The sequence below is a fragment of the Lynx canadensis genome, chromosome B4, assembly GCF_007474595.2.
Source record: "Lynx canadensis isolate LIC74 chromosome B4, mLynCan4.pri.v2, whole genome shotgun sequence".
NCBI lineage: Eukaryota > Metazoa > Chordata > Mammalia > Carnivora > Felidae > Lynx > Lynx canadensis.
The window spans coordinates 141026706-141046684 of NC_044309.1; the positions used below are offsets into that span (position 1 = coordinate 141026706).

Below are 19979 nucleotides of genomic sequence, written 5' to 3' on the forward strand. Positions count from 1 at the left end.
CCTATAAACCCTGCCCTTCTCATAATCCCAGGTGCCTGAGGCTGATGGGTGGGGTCTGGGGTCTGCACCACCTGTTGGGAGGGGCCTACTGTGGGAAGGGAGGTGTTTAAGGCCCTTGGAGGAAGAGCAGGAGGCCGGTGGTGGAGCTGGAGCGGACGTCAGGCCTCCAAGTCCTAATCAGGTCAGTTGCCCAGAGAGGCTGAAATCAGGAAGAGGGGGCCGGGGCCGGGGCCTCTGGGAGCTGCTCCCGTGCTGACACATTAACTTCTGAGGCCAGGAGGAGGGTGGATGGTCACTCATTACCGAGGGCCAAGGCCAAGGGGCTGGGTGGTGTCCGGTCACTTATGTAACCTGTGGGCATATATAGGGGCACACGGCCCGTGGGACTCTGACCCACCTGCCAACTCTGCTCCCTCAAGATGAAGGTGGCTGTGGTGAGTACTCCAGACCCAGCGCACATGTGGCCCCACTGACTGGTCACCCAGCGGCTGGTTGTCCCTCGTGGAGCCGCAGACCCCCGCCCTCTCCAAGCTGGTTCCCACCAGCCCGCTGGTCCCGGTCAAAGGGCTCCCTCCTTCCTGTCCTCCTCCTGCTGTCTAGCTGGGGCAAGGGTCAGCAGCCCCACCCCAGGCTCCCTGCAGACCCAGATCTTGAGAAGGGGATGCCGGGTGCCATGTGCTCCTACGCAGCATCCCGGGCACCCGGGCCTCACCCGGGGAAGCGGGAGTCCTGCTGACATCCACTTTGCAGATAAGGAAATCGGAGCGAGGTCGCCTCAGACTGTCATTGTGCTTGGGAGGGGCTGTGCCCTGCTGCCCACCTTTTAGGCTCTGGTGCCCCGTGGGGACGTCCTCACTTCCTCATGGAACTGGCATCAAGGCGAAATGGGTTTCATCCTCCACCCAACCAGGGCCCAGACCCTTCCCTGGTCTACCGGCCCGATGTGGACCCAGAGGCAGCCAAAGACAAGGGCAGCTTCCGAAACTACACCGTAAGGACCCCACCGCTTGCCACCCTCCTCCCGCCCTGCCCCAAGCCCAACCCCACCTCAGCCCCATCTTTTCCTGGGGAGCGCAGCATTGTCCCCTTTCGCACAGCTCAGGGGCTGCCTTTGGGCAGCTCCCATTCACACTTGTGGGGCCAAGCCTGGGAGACCAGAGCAGTGGGCCCCAAGGGTGTGAAGGGCAGGGATGGGAGCCTCCCGGCTGACCTTCTGGCTTGCAGTCTGGCCCGCTGCTGGACCGTGTCTTTGCCACCTACAAGCTTATGCACACGCAGCAGACCGTGGACTTCGTCAGGAAGAAGGTACTTGGCAGCTCTCTGCTGCAAGTCCAAGGGTGGGGCTGCCCCCTTCCCCCCACCCCCCCTACTCCCCGCCCCCAGGCCGAATGGATGGAGAGGGACCGGGCCCTGATTCCGCCGATACCATGGCCGTGCTGACATCCCCTTCCTGGCCTAGCACACCCAGTTTGGGGGCTTCTCCTACAAGAAAATGACTGTGCTGGAGGCTGTGGCCATGCTGGACGGGCTGGTGGACGAGTCGGACCCAGACGTGGACTTCCCTAATTCCTTCCATGCCTTCCAGACTGCTGAGGGCATCCGGAAAGCCCACCCTGACAAGGGTGTGTCCCCTTCCTGTGGTGGGCTGCAGTGCAGGGCCAGATGGGGGTCTTCGCCCTTTCCTGACTTCACCCCTCAGTTCCAAGCCTTCTCCTCTGCCCACTAGCCTGCTCTGTCCCTCTCCCTCCCAGACTGGTTCCACCTCGTGGGGCTGCTGCATGACCTGGGGAAGGTCCTGGTTCTGGCAGGGGAGCCCCAGGTAAGGCCAGAGGTGGAGGGGTGCAGCAGGTTGGGGCTGGGGCAGCCTGGGTTCAGGGATCTGGGCTCTGGAAACCCCCCACGTGGGCAGGGCAGTCACACCCACTGTGCTTGCCTGTCCCCAGTGGGCGGTTGTTGGAGACACCTTCCCAGTTGGCTGCCGTCCCCAGGCCTCTGTGGTTTTCTGTGACTCCACCTTCCAGGACAACCCCGACCTCCAGGATCCTCGATACAGGTGCTCCTCCCTGGCGACCGGTCTTCCTCTTCCCCACAGTGCGCCTCAGCCCCTCACCTTCTATCTTTCCCTGCAGCACAGAGTTGGGCATGTACCAGCCCTACTGTGGGCTAGAGAACGTCCTCATGTCCTGGGGCCATGATGGTGAGGCCAGTTAGAGCCGGGCAGTGGGGAAGATGGGGACCATGGTGGGGGCCATGGTTCTGGGTGCTTTGGGGTGACACCTTGTCTCCCACAGAGTACATGTACCAGATGATGAAGTTCAACAAATTCTCTCTCCCACCGGAGGTAGGTGGGGGGAGGGGCTAAACCAAGAACACCCAGCCCTGCCCGGCCCGGCCGGGCCCAGCCCAGCTTAGCCTGGCTCAGTTCGGCCAGCCTGGCCCTGCCCGGCTGGGTGTGACTCCCTTCTGCCCTCAGGCCTTCTACATGATCCGATTCCACTCCTTCTACCCTTGGCACACGGGTGGCGACTACCGGCAGCTGTGCAGTGAGCAGGACCTGGCCATGCTTCCCTGGGTGCAGGAGTTCAAGTACGGCCATTGCTGTGCAAGGCTGGGTGGAGGGGACTGGAGGGTAGGGGGGCGGGGGCATGTGGGGGGCTTCCTCACGAGGCACTGCCCCTCCCCTGTTGCAGCAAGTTTGACCTCTACACCAAGTGTCCAGATCTGCCGGATGTGGACGAGCTGCGGCCCTACTACCAGGGGCTCATTGACAAGTACTGCCCTGGTGTGCTGAGCTGGTGACCGGCCTGCCCACCCTGCCCAGGCCTGGTCAGGTGCCCTGGGGTGACAGCCAAGGTTGGGGGGACTCCACGTGCACATCTGCGGTCAACGCTCCCTGTCCTGGTGGCCACTCTGCCCAGTGGCAATAAAGACCTTGAAGCAGCTTATGAGTCTGACCTTCACTGAGGCGGGGGTCTGTTGTGGCCGCAGTAGCCTCTTGGACATGTGTGTCCACTCCTGCCACCACACGCACCTTGCTCCGCTTGCCAGCTCCGGCATCAGCATCTGGGGTTGCCCTGCCCCTGCTCACATTCTCAAAACGAGTCCTTAAAAACAAGACAAAGCAGAACACTTGATAGCTAGGAGAGCAGACGGCATAAAAGCTCATGGACCGTGTGCAGGGTAAGTGCAGCGAGCTCCAGCCACGGATAGCACCCCAGGGCCTTCCCGTGCCCCACGGTGCAGCCCTCGCCTGGGGTTGGCAAACCCCAAGTATGTGTCCCTCAGCACTACAGTTTAGCACCGGATTCCCCTGTACCTTCTAGCAGCTTATTTCTTTACATTTCTTTCAGCGTTTGTTTATTTTTGAAAGAGAGACAGAGCGTGAGCAGGTGAGGGGCACAGAGACAGAATCCAAAGCAGGCTCCAGGCTCTAAGCTGTCAGCACAGGGCCCAAGGCGGGGCTCGAACTCACGAACCGAGCCGTGAGACCACGACCTGAGCCGAAGTCGGACCCTCCACCGACTGAGCCCCCCAGGCGCCCCTCTAGCAACTTATTTCTTGGACAAAAGTGGATCGAGGAATTTCCTTCTGTTGAGATTTTGCTAATTGCATCCCCATGGTATTTACTAACATTTCTCCAGTATTTCCTACTACTTGCACATAGAGGCTTAATCAGATTAAGACTTGGCTTGTGGGGGCAAGGGTGCTTTAGAGGCAGTGGCATATTCTTTCCCAGGGGCCACAGGCTGTCTTTTGTGGTGTGGAAGCCACTCTGTTCAGGTCCACCTAGCAGCCCTAACCCATTAGAGGGCAGAGCTATGATGTCCTGGCCCCCGGCCTCCTCAGTCACCTGAGGGAACACTGCTTAAAGAGAAGCTTCCTCCCCTGCTTGCGATCTGGCTCTCTCTCTCTCAAAAATAAGTAAGTAAACATTTAAAAAATATTAAAAAAGAAAAAGAACATGTAGATTTCAGCATATTTGTGCTTTGGTTCCTTGATTTTATCACCCTCGCTGGTACTCAGACCCCCCTCGGCCAGGGCTGGGGTACAGCTTCCAGATGGCTCCCGGGTCCTTCTGACATGACCGCGACAGTCTCTGGTGGGTGTCCCGCTGTCTGGTGATAAGACACCCAGACTGTGGTAATTTCCTGTGTTTTTGTAACAAATTACCACAAATTTGTGGGCTTAAAGCAAAAATTTATACTCTCGAGTTCTGGAAGCCAGAAGCCTGAGATGACAGTGTTGGGCAGCGTTGTGCTCCCTCCACAGGCTCCGGGGAGGAACCATCCTCGCCTCTTCTGGCTTCGGGGGGCTGCCTGCACCCCCCGGCTTGTGACTCCACCTCTGCTCTGTCTTCTCATGGCTTCTCCATTTACCTGTACCTTCTGCCTCTCTCTTATGAGACACGGTCACGGCACCGGGCCCAGGATGATCCCTCATCTCAATATCCCTAACTTCATCACATGCACGAGATGCTTTTTCTTTTCTTTTTTTAAGTTTATTTTGAGAGAGAGAGAGGGAGAGCATGCATGAGTGTACAAGTGGGGGAGGGGCAGAGAGAGGGAGAGAGAGAATCCGAAGCAGGCTCTGCACTGTCAGCACAGAGCCCAATTTGGGGCTCGAACCCAAGAACCATGAGATCATAACCTGAGCCAAAGTTAAGAGCTGGACGTTCAACCGACTGAGTCCCCCAGGGGCCGCAAGATGCTTTTCTTTTTTTTTTTTTTTTTTAATGTTTATTTACTTTTGAGAAAGAGGGAGACAGAGTCAGAGCGGGGGAGGGGCAGAGAGACAGACACACACACACAATCCAGGCTCCAGGCTCTGAGCTGTCTGCACAGAGCCTGAAGCGGAGCTTGAACTCAGAAACCCCGAGACCATGACCTGAGTCGACTTCGGAGCTCAACTGACTGAGGCACCCAGGTGCCCCAAGATGCTTTTTCTAAATAAGGTCATGTTTACAAATTCCAGGGATTTGATGCGGACACCTTTGGGGGACTGTTTGTTCTCGAGCCCCTCCAGAGCTTTTCAGTTGTAATCCGAAACGAGCCGCCATTGGCAGAGGGCAGGAAGATGCCAAAGGGACAGGCCGCTCCAGGTTAGTAGGTGGCAGGTTTAACAAGCAAGGGAGGGGCGCCTGGGTGGCGCAGTCGGTTAAGCGTCCGACTTCAGCCAGGTCACGATCTCGCGGTCCATGAGTTCGAGCCCCGCGTCAGGCTCTGGGCTGATGGCTCGGAGCCTGGAGCCTGCTTCCAATTCTGTGTCTCCCTCTCTCTCTGCCCCTCCCCCGTTCATGCTCTGTCTCTCTCTGTCCCAAAAATAAATAAACGTTGAAAAAAAAATTAAAAAAAAAAAAAACAAGCAAGGGAGTCTACACGTGAGGCTTGTCTGGGGCGACCACAAGACTCCTGGGTCTTTGCATCTGCCCGCGGGAATCTTAGAGGTTTAGGGGCACCCGGCTGGCTCAGTCGGTAGGGTTCATCACTCTTGATCTCAGGGTCATGAGGTGGAGGCCCACGCTGGGCGAGAGATTATTTTTTAAAAACTAAGGATAGAATCTTGAAAGTTTACACTCAGCACTTAAGCGGCTTCAGTCACATGGACCGTCCAGTTGGTCTCCACCCCACATCGCTATCCTTGGAGCAGCTTCGGGGGGGGGGGGGGGGGGGGGGGGGGGCAATGGGATGCACACGGCAAAGACGGGGGAGGGGTGAGGAGCCCTCGATTGCCAGGGTCCAGTTCACGGGTGCAGGTGGTAATGTCCTCCCACGACCTTCCCCAACAGCTTACCCCGGAGGCTGCCCCAGACCTGGAAGCTGCCACTTCAGGGAGCCCTGGCTTCTCTGAGGGGGAGGCGGTATTTCATATCCACACGTTGGGGGCTAAAGACTCACTCTTGAACATTCGCCTCCACTCCACCCCCTGGTGTGGCCACTGGAGGTGGGGTTACCCACCGCCTTCCCCGCCCTGCTTCTCCCCGTGCACCTCTCTTCCGCTCCCACCTCAGGAGAGTGCGGGCTCAAATATGTCGGACTTGCTTCCTTCTGGAAGACTGTTCTCTTGCGCCATCCCTGGGCAGCCTCCCCAGTAGTGGGCAACCTCTGCCGCTCCCTCCGGTGAACTCTGGCAGTGCAAGTGCAGGGTCCCTCCCTGGAGCTGCTCCATGGGGTTGGGGGGGGGGGGCGGGCGGTGCTCGGCAGGCTGAGTCTCTGGATCCAAAGGTACCGTTCAGATCTCATCCCTGGGGGGCCTTCCCCGTGCAGAGCAGAAGAGGCCATCTTTGCTCCTGTCCCCAGTCCCCAGACCCTGTCTGTGTCCCTTGCGCAGTGTGGGCCAGGGCCCCATCTTTCTGTCCCCCTGGGGACTATCAGGCCTCACTGGGCTCCAGGCACTGAGGCAGCCGAGGAGCCTGCAGGCAGGAGGAGGGCTTGGCTCTCCCGCCTGCTGGCATCCCCACCCTGGCCCCTACCCCTGCAGCGTCCCTCTTCCTGCTCTAGCCGCCCTGGTCTGCCTCTCCCCGTTGCCCCAGGCTCAGCCTTCCAGGGCGCCTCTGATTCGTGGGGTTTCTCTTTGAATGGGCCCGTGGGTTCCCTCCGAGAAGGTGGGTTGCAAGCAACAGAGCCTTAGAGGAATCTGGAAGTTGTTCTCGGGCCCATCTAAGGCAGAAAGCTGGAGCGCTGTGCGGGAACCGGAGGGGAGCCGGCAGTCCGCGGCCTGCTGGAGCAGGAAGCTCGTGGGCCTGGGGGACAACGAGCAAGCACTGGAGCAAGGGGGCTGCTCCCAGGGCACAGACGGCCCGAGAAGGAAATAATGGCAAGTTCAAATCTTTCCATCTCAGGCTCCAGGCATGGCCTGAATGCAGAAACGATCTGCACTGAGACAGCGGTTCTTCTGGTGCCCCTCAGGCCCTTTCAGGGGCCCGTGAGGTCACCTGCCTTTTTCACTGAGCTGACGTCCAGGGGACTCGGTGGGCCAGGGGTTTGCCCACCCTGCCACACACCAGCTGAGACTGCGTCCTGACCTGGCCCTGACCGTCCAACACCGCACACCCCAAGTCACAACAAGGTCAGTTTTACTTAAGAACGAAGTCGTAAACGTCACTAATGTTCTTAAATCTCTATCTTTGAGTGTGGGTCTTTTTAATCTTTTATGTGGCAAAATGGGACGTCCGTTTTTGGACACATGAGGCGCTTCTGCTGAAGCTATAGAAGCCTTTTCCCTGGAACAACCCCTACTGGACAGACTGTAGGTATTTGGTCTCGGGCATTGGGCAGGGCATTTTCTTGTTTCTTTTCTTTTTATAAAGACTTTTTAAAGTTTATTTACATTGAGAGAGAGAGAGAGAATGGGAGGGGCAGAGAGAGAATCCCAAGCAGGCTCCAAGCCATCAGTACAGAGCCCGACGCGGGGCTCGATCTCATGAACCGTGACATCATGACCTGAATTGGCAGGCATTTTCTTAAAAATGAACAAAATGAGCCTGTCGCTTCAAGAAAAACAATGGTAGCATTTGTTGCCAATAATAAAATTTAGCTTTCAAGCAAAAACAGGATTTGGGAAAACCTGTGCCCGCAGCTGCGAACACGACAGCTTCCTTAGACTCGGTTTTAGGATGAGATTGGTGGTGATATTAATGAATGGGATTTTTTCAGGTCGTACGATGTCACGCGTCAGCATTCGGAAGACCGGTGTAACTCAGTGAACGGATATTGTCTAAATGACCAACATATGATGCTCCTTGCATTGTGTAGGATGCACCAGTGGGTTCTCATGGGACAGAGGACAAAAAGTTCATTGGGATGGCTTCATATTCCAATTGCAATGAACCACCGAGAAGTGACTATGTGTAGTTTTGACACGGTATTAAAGAAGAACACCCACGGTGATCTGAAAAAGTTTCTAAAATATCCTTCCCTTTTCCAGCTACATATCTGTGTGAGGCCAGGTTTTCCTCATATACTTCAACCAAAAACATACTGCAATAATTTGGCCAAAAAAGCAGATATGAGAAGCCTGACATTAAAGAGATTTTGCAAAAACGTAAAGTATGCTACTCTTGGGGCTCCTGGCTGGCTCAGTTGCTAGAGCATGTGACTCTTGATTTCAGGGTCATAAGTCGGAGCCTCGTGTTGGCTGTACTTTACTTTTAAAAACAAACTAACAAAAAAAAATCTATGGCACTCTTCTTAATTTTTTTGAATACAGTTATTTTTCATTAAAAATTTGTCTTCATGGTAATGTGTAGTGAGCTTATTTATATAGTTAAATAACATTAGTAAGTAAATATTTAAAGAATTTCTCAGTTTAATTTCAACGTGGTAGATATTGATAGATATAATACCTCCGAAACAAAAGCTCTTTGGAGTCCTCAATTTTTAATGTTTATTTATTTTTTTGAGAGAGAGAGAGAGAGAGAGAGAGAGAGAGACAGAGCATGAGCAGGGGAGGACCAGAGAGAGAGGGAGACACAGAATCCAAAGCAGGCTCCAGGCTCTGAGCTGCCGGCACAGAGCCCCACGTGGGGCTCGAACTCAACACCGAACTGAACCATGAGATCATGACCTGAGCTGAAGTCAATGGACGCTTAAGCTTAACTGAGCCACCCAGGCACCCCAGGGTGTCCTCAAGCTTCAAGAATATGAAGGAGTCTTGGGGCACCTGGGTGGCTCAGTTGGTTAAGCGTCTGACTTTGGTTCAGGTCATGATCTCGCGGTCTGTGAGTTCGAGCCCCGCGTCGGGCTCTGTGCCGACAGCTCAGAGCCTGGAGCCTGCTTCGGGTTCTGTGTCTCCCTCTTTCTCTGCCCCTTGCCTGCTCACGCTCTGTCTCTCTCTCAAAAATAAACATTAAAAAAAAAAAAAAAAAAAAAAAAGAACGTAAAGGAGTCCTGAGACCAAACAACCGCTCTGTGGGCTCCGTGAGGGCTGAAGTGGAGGCCATTTCTGAGCACAGCCATATGGAGCTCTCTCACCAACCCCCGGGGCCAGCAGCACGCCCCCGCCCCAGGGGTGCAGTCAATCGCCACGGCAGATGTTGTCTGTGATGCTGGGCAGTATCGTCAACACCCTTTTGTGCCAATTTAGACTTGCCGTCCTTGTCCTCTGTGCTTCCTCCAGCATCACTGTCCACTGACTCGTGAGTGCCCATCACCGACGTATCCCGCACAACACTGCCTCTGGCCAAACGTGTTCTTCCGAGCGAAAGGCGGAAAACAGAGGCTGGTATCAGTGGGCCCCGCGTATGCCCCATGACCCCCAAATCAATGATCTGACGGAATAATGGAGCAGACAGGCGAAGCCCCGGCCACGGTGCCAGCCTGCAGACAATGCCCTCGGGAGTCAGGCTGCAGAGAACGCCCTGTGCGGCGAGCCTGGAGTGCAATGTGTCCGGGAGCCATCCAGTGAGCATCTCTCACTCCCGCACCCAGGGTCCCCTGGTGAAAGTGTTGCGGTCCATTTCGGTGACTCTGGGAATGCTGCATCGTGAAATGTGGTTCTCAAGGAAGCAATGCTTTTCCCCAGACGTGGCAGCGCTTCCCTGGGACTGGACATGGCTAAACACACAGCTGTGCGGAGTGCCTCTGCTGTGGGTTGAGCAGGCAGTGTGTGACTGGTGCTGGCCTTCACGGGGAAAGGGCTGCTGGTGCAGGACTGAGAGGCCTCGGGAATGCTCCAGGTGACCCCCGGATGCCTGAGAACTGCCAAGTCTCTGGCCAGCATCGGTGGAAGACTGCAGCACCCTGTGTAGATAGGCCCAAGCAACTCCGATGCAGAGTTGCTGAAATAAACACAACCCGGGGGCCCCTGGGTGGCTCGGTTGGTTGAGCGTCTGACTCTCGGGCTCAGGTCATGATGTCACCTTTCCTGAGATGGAGTTCCAAGTCGGACTCTGTGCTGATAGTACAGAGCCCGATTGGGATTCTCTCTCTCTGCCTTTCCCTCTCTCTTCTTCAAAATGTGTAACTAAGCATTTAAACATAATCTGTATTTTTTCTTTGCTGTCCTTCAAACACTGACCAATTTTTTTTTTTTTAACACTTACTTATTTTTGAGAGAGTGCAAGTGGCGGAGGGGTACAGAGAGAAGGACAGAGTATCCAAAGTGGGCTCTTCGGTGACAGGCTGACAGCAGTGAGCCCGAGGTGGGGCTTGAACTCACAAACCTCAAGATCATGACCTGAGCTGACGTCGGACGCTCAACCGATTGAGCCAGTCAGGTGCCCCCCAATTTTTGTTTTCTTCCCCGGTGGCTAACTTCACAGTCTAGCATGTGAAATGCAGAATTTGGAGACAGAATTGTGCTGAGCTCAAGGGAAGGTAGGTGTCATGCTGGAACCTGCAAGTGATGTGGGTGCAGGCATGGACCAGATTTTGGGTGCCTCTGTGCCTTGGTGTGACCTAGGGTTTTTGTGCAGGGTGCGGAATGGCCGCCTTGTATTAGTGAGACCATCGCTTGTAGGGGGAGGGGAATATACATTAGGAAGATGGATTCATCAGGGTCCTGGGCGCCCCAGGGGGTTACATGGTGTGTCAGATTTCCTGTGGGTGGGGAATCTGCATTCTCATGAGTCTGGGTGGGAGGAGCCACTCTGCCCCTTGTCGCCTTTCTTTCTGGAAGCCAGAAAAGGGAGAAACGTGGCATTACCCTGGAGCTATATGGGGCCGTATTCTAACCTGGCCATGCTCGACTCCTAATTTGGAGCTGGGAATAGGCTCTCAAACCCAACTGTGTCCAGGGACAGTGTGTCTTCACTAGGCCAGGCCAGGCCAGGCCAGGCCAAGATTTTGGCCATGGTCAGTCTTAGTTTGTGGTGTGGGGACATTCAAGAGAAGTGTTCTTGAATGTGGTTCACTGCATTTGTATGTTCATTCATGCTTCTTTTGAAGCTTGGAAAGATTGTGTTGGTCAGACAACTGAAGGGTTAACAAATAAATTAAAATTAAATTTGTAAAGCAGTTAAAGTATTTCAGGCATTTAGGATTTACAAATTAAGGGTGCGTGGGTGGCTCAGTTGGTTAGGCGTCCGACTTCAGCTCAGGTCGTGATGTCCCAGTTCGTGAATTTGAGCCCTGTGTCGGGATCTGTGCTGACAGTTCAGAGCCTGGAGCTTGCTTCGGAATCTGTGTCTCCCTCTCTCTCTGCCCCTCTACTACTACTCTCTCTTTCTCTCCAAAAAATAAACATTAAAAAAATTTTTTAAAGTGGCGCCTGGGTGGCTCAGTCAGTTGAGTGTCCGGCTTTGGCTCAGGTCATGATCTCATGGCTTGTGGGTTGTCGGGCTCTGTGTGGACAGCCCAGAGCCTGGAGCCTGCCTCAGATTCTGTGTCTCCCTCTCTCTCTGCCCCTCCACTGCTCACACTCTGTCTCTCTCTCTCAAAAATAAATAAACATTAAAATTTTTTTTGAGAAAAAAATTACAAATTTAACCTTCCAGAGTTATTGCTAAAACCTACCAGATCTAAAAAAAAAAAAAAAAGAAAGAAAGAAAAAGAAAGAGAAAAAGAAAAGAAAAAAAACCCCAACAAAACCAAAACCCTGCTAGATTTAAATAGAGGACAGAAAATTAAAATACATGGATGGGGAGACTTAATTTTGTTAAGATGAGAATATTACCAAAGCAGGCTACAGAGCCAGTGCAATCCCACTGCACTGCATAGAAAAATCCATCCTAAAATCATTATTATTTTTAAAAATTTTTATTTATTTTTGAGAGAGAGAGAGTGTGAGCAAGGGAGGGGCAGAGAGAGGGAGATGGAGCATCCCAAGTCGACTCAGTGCTGATAGCAACGTGCCCAATGCAGGGCTCGAACTCATGAATGGTGAGATCATGATCAGAGCTGAAGTCTGATGCTCAACCAGCTAAGCCACCCAGGTGCTCCCATCCTAAAATTAACATGGAGTCTCAAGGGATCCCAAATAGTCAAAAGAGTTTGAGAGAGAAGCATGCTGGAGGACTTGCATTTCCCAATTTCAAAAGTTACTACAAAGCTACAGTAGACAAAACACGGTAGAACCATCATAAAGACAGATATACAGACCAAAGCAATAGATCAGAGATCCCAGAAATAAAGTCCTTGCGTATATGGTCAGTTGGTTTTTGACAAGAGTGCTGAGACCATTCAATGGGGGAAAGGGAAGCAGTCTTTTCAAAAATGGTGTTGAGAAAACTGGATATCCACATGCAGAAGATGAAATTAGACCCCTACCTCACACTATATGCAAAATTAACACGGATCAAAGACCTAAATGTAAGAGCTAAAATTATAAAACTCTTAGAAGAAACATAGGGGGAAATCTTCCTTGAATCTGACAATGATTTCTGGGATGTGACGCCAAAGTACAAGGAAAGAAGAAAAAACAGATAAATTTGACTTCATAAAAATGAAAAACTTTTGTGCATTGAAGAACACTATAGAGTGAACAGTTAATCTGCAGAATGGGAAAATATTTGCAAATCATATATCTGATGAAAGGTTAATATGCAGAATATACAAAAACCTACAACTCAATAACAAAAAGCAAATAACTGATGAAAAACAGTCAAAGAATAAATAAAAAATAAAGATACAAAAATAGGGGGGCCTGGATGCCTCAGTCGGTTGAGTATCAAACTCTTGGTTTCAGCTCAAGTCAGGATCCCAGGACTGTGGGATCGAGCCCTGTGTCAGGCTCTGTGCCGACAGCACAGAACCTGCTTGAGATTCTCTCCCTCTCCCTCTGCCCCTCTCCCCTGCTCGTGTGAGCGTACTCTCTCTCTCTCTAAACAAAACAAAACAGGCCAAGGACCTGCATAGACATTTCTTCAAAGATATGCACATAGTCAATGAGCACATGAAGTTGCTCAACATCGTTAGTCGTTAGGCAAATGCAAAACCCAAACTGCACGCAATACCATTTCAGACCCAATAGAATGAGTATCACCATAAAAAAAAAAAAGGGAAATAACAAATGTTAGTGAGTATATGGATAAATTTGAAATTTGAACTGCGGTATATTCCTGGAGGGAATGTAAAATGGGGCACCTGCCATAACAGTTTGGTGTTTCCTGAAAATTTAGCCACAGAATTGCCAGATACTGCAATTCTACTCCTAGGTGTGTGCCCCAAATAATGGAAAGCAGGGACTCACACGTATACTTGCCTGGCAATGTTCATTCATATCGTACACAATAGCCAAAAGGTGGGAACAACCCAAATATGCATCGATGGGTAAATAATCAAAATGTGGTGTAAAAACACAACAGAATAGCATCCAGCCGTAAAAAAGGAGTGAAGCTCTCACACACGCTACTACGTGGATGAATCTTGGAAACACGCTGAGTGAAGGAAGCCAGAATAGACTGCGTGATTCTTTTTTTTTTTTTAATTTTTTTTCAACGTTTATTTATTTTTGGGACAGAGAGAGACAGAGCATGAATGGGGGAGGGGCAGAGAGAGGGGGAGACACAGAATCGGAAGCAGGCTCCAGGCTCCGAGCCATCAGCCCAGAGCCCGACGCGGGGCTCGAACTCACGGAGCGCGAGATCGTGACCTGGCTGAAGTCGGACGCTCAACCGACCGCGCCACCCAGGCGCCCCTAGACTGCGTGATTCTACTCACATGGAATGTCCAGAACAGGCAACACCATAGAGACGGCAGATGTGTGGTTGCAGAGGGCATGATAAGGAGGGGTTGCAAGATGCCAGGTAAGGGGAACGGGGGTTCCTGAGAGGATGAAGTTTTAACATTGACTAAAGTGATGGATGCACCACCCTGTGAGCCCACCGCATTTTAAGGGTGTGAATTGTATGGCACGTGAACTATATCTTAAGGAAATTTTTACAGGAAACAAAACAAAAACCGAAAAGAGATTCGCAAACTGAGTTTAAAAGCCTGAAGGAAGGGGAGCCTGGATGGCTCAGTCGGTTAAACGTCTGACTCTTGATTTTGGTTCAGGTCATGTTCCCAGGATCACAGGGTTGTGAGATAGAGCCCTGCATGGGGCTATGCGCTGAGTGCGGAACCTGCTAGGGATTCTCTCTCCCTCTGCCTCCCGGACCCCCCACTCCCTCTCATGTGTGTGCGCAGGCGCACTCTCTCTCTCTCAAAAAAAAAGTCTAAAGAAAAGCAACAGGTTTTTAAAATTATTATTTTTTTTAACATTTATTTATCTCTGGAGAGACAGAGTGTGAGCAGGGGAGAGGCAGAGACAGGGAGACAGAATCTGAAGCAGCCTCCATGCTCTGAGCTGTCGGCACAGAGCCTGACGTGGGGCTTGAACTCATGAACCATGAGCCGAAGTCAGATGCTTAACAGATTGAGCCACCCAGGTGCCCCCAGGTTTTAAAATTTTAAATACTTCACTGTCTTCAGGCAAAAGTCAATTTATAGGTCATTTAATCTGCGTGTAAGAGCACCTTTGAAGGCACCTGAAAACACAGGTCACAGGTCCATGTAAACCACGTGTGGCTGTGGGCACAGGCTGAGCATGGGTTGTGTTCAAATCAAAGACGGGGTTCAGTGACATGGGGGAGGGAGCTGAGCACACTGGGGGCTGACTAGGTACCCATGGGACCAGAGCATGAGAGGTGGGGGCTGAGGACAGAGTCCAGGCCAGCTGGGCTACAAGTTCTCATGGAGGGCGGGGACCTCCTGACTGACCACAGAACCCCAAACAGAAACCTGAGTGCTGTCCTCAATACCTGCTTCCACATTTGTCTTCCTGGGTGGTCAGATGCATTCTCCCTCCTCTGCCCTTGACCCAGGGCCTCCTCCTTCCTCTCCCCACCCACACCCTGTGCCACTCTGCCCGAGGCGTGATGGGTTTTCGTTCTGCTGAATGCCACTCAACACCTCCCTGACCTGGTGCCTGTGGTGCCCGTCCTGCCCCTCCCGCCTGTCCTTCCTTCACCCCTGCCCAAGGGAGGTCCAGGGCTCTGACCCTTCAGCCGTTCCCTGAGATGAGGAAGCAGGACAAGCAAAGAAAGCAGGGCCCAGGTTCTGGTGAGTTCTCGGGCCCTTGGATGCCTCCAGGCCCTACGTTGTGTCACTGGCCTCGCAGACTTGATGCGTGGAGCGGATAGGTCGGCCAGGCCGTGCCCGAGCGTGTGCTTATGTCTGTTTCACAGAGGGGAACGTTGAGGGCGGGAGAATGAAGGCATCCACAAAGCCAGGCCAGCTATCAGCTGGACAGCACGAGCTGTGTCCACTACCAGAGGTAGGGGAAGGTCCGCTGTCCTCAGGACTCCAAAGCGGGAAGAAAACATCCGACGCGTGGTCAAGCACAGAGACACCTTTATTGGTTCCTGGACCCAAATGGCAGGAGTCTCAGGACTGTCTTCCCTCTCCCTCGATGCCCCAGCAAGTCAGCCTCAGACCCTCTGGTGCAGGAGCTGCTGCTGGGGCATCAGGCTTGGATCCCTACAGAGGGAAAGGGCTTCCCCAGCCCTGGTACAATGTCCCGGCAGAGACCTTGAGCTGGGTCACATGCCTGCCTCGTGGGTCAAGGCCAGGAGATGGCCTGGGGAGGGCACGGTTGGTGTGTGTCTGGGGAGTGGGCCCTCCGCGCAGCAGGGAAGCCAGAGCCCCCCCCGGAGGATGGCACCCCATCCTGCATCTGTCACGGCAGTTGGCTAAGGCACGCTGGCTGGATCACGTCCTGCGGCAGAAGGCCAGAGACGTGCTGGGGACCCTGACCCTCTCCGGACGTGTGGCTGACAGATGCAGCTATTTTTTCCTCCCTGGAGACTGGGAACTGCTCGTACAGTTGTCAGGGGCTGGGGCAGCTCGTTTGGTGGCAGCTCCAGAGTCCTTCTTCGGGGCTGGCCTGTGCTTCTCCTCCTTCCCCGGAGGGGAAGACCGGGGGGAATGAGGCCTTGAATGCAGGGCCTGCACGACCCTGATGGCCCCCACTGCGGCGAGGAGCCCCCAGAGCAGGGTGGAAGGCTCCAGGGGAGACAGCTGTCTCCGGACCCAGTGGAGGGCCTGGGCCAGGGTGTTGCTGGAGCTGCGGGCTCGGGGTGGGCTCTTGTCCTGTGGGTGTAGGATTGAGGAAGGTCCGTGGGGACCACTCCTGTGGGGGAGGGTCACCCCTGCCACTTCCCCCTCCCTAACGCCTTCCCACCTGAAGGCCAAACTGTCTGAGCAGCGTGTCCAGCGTTGGGTCCCCCAAGGACACTGGTGGGAAGAATTCCTCTACCCACTGGCGTCGCCACCACTGGCTGCAACAGGGCGGGACGTTCAGGGGCTGCCTGAGCTCAGGCCCCAGCTTCCCACTGGGCACCCTGGCCTTACCTCTGCTCCCCAGGATGTGAGAACCAGTACTTGTAGCGCTGGGCCCGCAAGTAGGTGGGTGGCCGCTTGTGGAAGGGGTACTTAGTCACGTCGTTCTGGATGAGGCGGATCACTGCCAGGGAGCGGGCTCAGCACAGCCAATGTTCTCTCGGCCCCACCCTCCCCTTCACACACACCCTGCCCCCACCAGACCCTACCCTTCCCGTGAGCCACCCCCAACTCCCCACGGGGTCTCACCAGGCTCCTTGCCCTGCAGCAGGCGCAGGACCAGGCCCGTGAACCAGGGGCTGTGAGAGTGTGGGCCCAAGGCTGCGAACCACATCTGCCAGTCGAGGCGGGGCTGGTGGGGCGCCACGATGGGGGGTGGCCGGCTCACGTTCCCGGGCTTGTACATGAACTCGATCTCCTGCCCGGCAGAGCAGGTTAACACAACTCGCTGGACTGGATGGACCCTCCCCCTGCCCTCTGCAGGTCCCTCCCTGCCTCGTGGGGCCCGCGGGAGCATTTACCACCCAGCGGTGCCCGTCATAGCTGCCCTCCAGCACCACTTCGGGCCGCCCACCCAGACCGGTCATCCGGCGGAAGAGGCCGTAGGAGTTAGCCAGCTGTAGGTGCTCTACGGTGCCGAACAGGCGGTGGGCCCCAGTCCAGAGTCGCCCGTGGGTTGAGGGTTCCATGTAGGAGTATGGCACCTAGAGGCAGGTGGGCGAGGCTCAGTGCTGCCCCTCCGGACCCCACCCTCCTCCCCGCGTGCTACCCACCAGGCTGATCACAAACAAGGCCACCGTGGCAGTGCCGAAGATGAGCAGCTGGACTGCAGTGCAGAGCCTCCTCGGCCACCCTCGCACCTGGGTCCACCTGGGGGGCGGGGGACCCGAGTGCTGTCAGGCCTGCCCTGCGCGGCTCTGCCCCACCCCCTCGGGCCACGTACCTCCAGAGGGCAGTCAGCAGTTCCCAGGTGAGGGAGGCCACCCCCAGCCACATGGTGGGCAGGGTCACCGTTTTCAGCCACTGGGAAAACTGGTGGAAGGTAAAAGCTGCAGAGGGAAAGGGGTGTGAGGAGGGACGGTCCAGCTCTGCCCTCTGGTCCCCCCGGCTGGCACTCACTGGTTCTGGAGTGGACAGCACGCTGCTCCCAGTCGACTTCCAGGCCGAAGTAGTACACGGTACCATAGGCTAGCAGCCCGTAGATGGTGAATTCCAAGAGCAGAGACAGCACAGCCAGCAGCGTCCTGGGCCAGGCTGTTGAGCAAGACAGTCATAGTCTTGGGCTGGGGCGGAACTAGAGCAGGGGTCACTTGGGGGGTGGTGGAGGGAAAGAAACTTGCTGGTGGGTGGTTGGGCTGAGAGTGTCCGGCCGTCTGGGACAAGCTGACACTCACAACTGGCCGCCTTTTTGCAGTGGCTGTTGCCAGGTGTAGCAGTCAGGTGCCCATCATCCAGAAGAGCGGTGGTGAGCACCAGCGTGAGCAGGTTGAAGAAGTTATAGTTGCCAGTGATGATAATGAGGACTTGCAGCAAAACCTGGGGGAGTGTTTGCACTGAGAGTTCCTGAGGCCCACCCCCTTCCTGGCCCTTCAGAGCCTGCTTCAAGCCCCGCGGCACCCTGTGCCTAGGTCTCTCCTGCAGGCATCCCACCCCCCTCATCATCCCCGGGCCTGGGTTATGTTCTCACTCCACTGTCCTCTACCCCCTGCTCATACCTTCCATGGCTCCCACCACCTGGAAGGAACCCCAGCTCGGCATGCCTCGTGCAGCCCTTCTGCACCTGCCTCTGGCTGACCTCACTGGCGTCTTCTAGGGACGCCACAGCCTTGCCCCACAGGCATGCCTTTACATCCTGGATTAGCCTGTCCCTCCACCCACCGGGCCTTCCGGACTGCTTGCAACAGCCACCCGATCCCAATGGGACCCGCTGGGCAGTGCTGAAGAAGGCCACATCCTACTTTCCTGACGGCTGAGGTCCCCACCCACCTGAGAGTAGAAAGCTGCCAAACGCAGGCGGCGAACAGGGGCGAAGAACAGGGGGGGCACTGCGATCTCAATGAGGAAGGTGGCCACCACACATAGTTTGTGCAGCCAGACGGGCAGGTGGTGGGTGAACCAGGAGGCAGGTGTGGGCAGGCACTGTGTCTCGTAGTGGTAGGTGAGTGCTGCAGGTGATAAATGGGTGGTCAGGGCTGGGCAGAACCCCCAAGACTGCCCCAGAGTCCAGGATAGGACCCTTACCGGTAAGCCCCCACCAAGCGGGGCAACGGCTGGTGAGCTTGACCACACCCGAGGCAAACATGAGGCGAAACAGCAGCCAGCGGACCAGCCAGAAGGGGAGGTCTTCGTGGGGCAAGGCCCCTGCCAGCCCGCCCTGGGGGGCCTGCTTATGGTGGTGGCACGGTCTCAGGGGGGCCACCAGCACGGCCAGGAAGCCAGTCTCCAGCAGCAGGGAATCCCTATGGGAAGAAGGAACAGCACAAAGGGCCCCTCCCCATCAAGGCTGTTCCCCTCAGAGGGTCCTCCCTGGAGAGGCAAACATATCCTGCTCCACCCCGTCCCCTGCAGCCCCACACCCAGGAGTCACTCACCACTGGAAATAAAGAAACACCTGGCCCACCTGCAGGGAGAAGGGTTGTCAGGGAGGCGGGGGCGGGTGTCTGCAGAGGCAGGCAAGGCAGAGACAGGGGTGAGCGGGAGGGTGGACAGGGCTGGAGAAGTTGGTGACACGGTCCCAGTGGTGCGGGGGGGGGGGAGCGGGCAGCAGGCAGCCCCCACTTGCCTGGTAGGCCGACAGGTAGGCAGCCCAGAGCAGCAGGTAGACGAGGAGGGTGCGCAGCTGGCGCAGCAGCAGCGCACCCAGGGCCAGCAGGGTGCCCAGCAGGCTCAGCAGCTCCAGGCCCTGCGTGGTGTCTAGCCCGAGCTGCGGCGCCTCCCACAGCAGGGTCGGGGTCTCCCACAGCTGCTGCCAGCGCCCCTTGCCCTGTGGCCTCAGCGTCTTCCGCGCAGGTAGGATGCCCTCGGCACCATACAGGCCTGTGGGAGTGCACATCAGGGCCAGGGCCCTGACACTGTCCCCCAAGGCTAGACACCCCCCACCAGTCTGGGCCCACAGGACCCACCCCTTCCCCCAACCTAGGTCAGGACCTGGAGACTCTTGCAACCGGGTGAGAACCTGATCTCCAACCCCTCCCAGATCAGGCCCCAGAAGGTCTACCGGAATTCCCAAGTCAGGACCTCCCGCCCAACGGAGAGAGTTCTCCTCTCTTCCAGGTCATATCTCCTAACTGCCCCACCAGGTCTGCGCCCACCCCCCTCAGAATTCTGCCCCGGCGCCAAGTCAGAACCTGCACACCCTCAAACCTCCCCAAGCCCCCCGCGGCCCGCAGGACATGAACCGAAGCCCCTACCCCAGGCACCGAGGCCTGGACGTTACTCCCTCCCCCAGTCAGCGGAGTGTCGGGCGGAGAGAGGAGGGGACGCAGGGCGCGGGCCGGGAGGTGTCCCACCCTCGGCGCCCTCACCCGGGATCTGCGTGTAGAGGGACGCGAACGCGAACATGAAGACGGCGGCCACGCCCTGAAGGAAGAGCTGTCGCGGGAGCCGGGAGCCCGCCATGTCCGCTACGCGGCCGGCCGGAGAACAGCCCTCGGGCACGCCCGGCCCCGCCCGCCCCGCCCGCCGGCCCCGCCCCGCCCCGCCCCGCCGGCCCGCCCCGCCCCG

The 19979-nt window shown here is 55.7% G+C and overlaps 2 protein-coding genes across 2 annotated transcripts; one reads left to right on the top strand and one right to left on the bottom strand.

Annotated features, from left to right (window-relative positions):
* The first annotated feature begins 34 nt into the window (after positions 1-34).
* Positions 35-2941, top strand: MIOX (myo-inositol oxygenase). Its single transcript, XM_030321003.1, has 10 exons — positions 35-434; positions 911-991; positions 1225-1305; positions 1460-1622; positions 1752-1819; positions 1944-2053; positions 2130-2197; positions 2292-2341; positions 2474-2586; positions 2691-2941. The coding sequence occupies exons 1-10, from the start codon at positions 420-422 to the stop codon at positions 2797-2799; spliced, it is 858 nt and encodes a 285-aa protein (XP_030176863.1). The 5' UTR covers positions 35-419; the 3' UTR covers positions 2800-2941.
* A 12310-nt stretch (positions 2942-15251) lies between these two features.
* LMF2 (lipase maturation factor 2) lies at positions 15252-19902 on the bottom strand. Its single transcript, XM_030321005.1, has 14 exons — positions 19781-19902; positions 19039-19292; positions 18848-18876; positions 18498-18715; positions 18243-18421; positions 17651-17792; positions 17376-17510; positions 17200-17305; positions 17030-17126; positions 16778-16960; positions 16506-16674; positions 16269-16380; positions 16099-16195; positions 15252-16007 (listed from the first exon to the last, which is right to left on the bottom strand). The coding sequence occupies exons 1-14, from the start codon at positions 19872-19874 to the stop codon at positions 15702-15704; spliced, it is 2121 nt and encodes a 706-aa protein (XP_030176865.1). The 5' UTR covers positions 19875-19902; the 3' UTR covers positions 15252-15701.
* Positions 19903-19979: the final 77 nt, after the last annotated feature.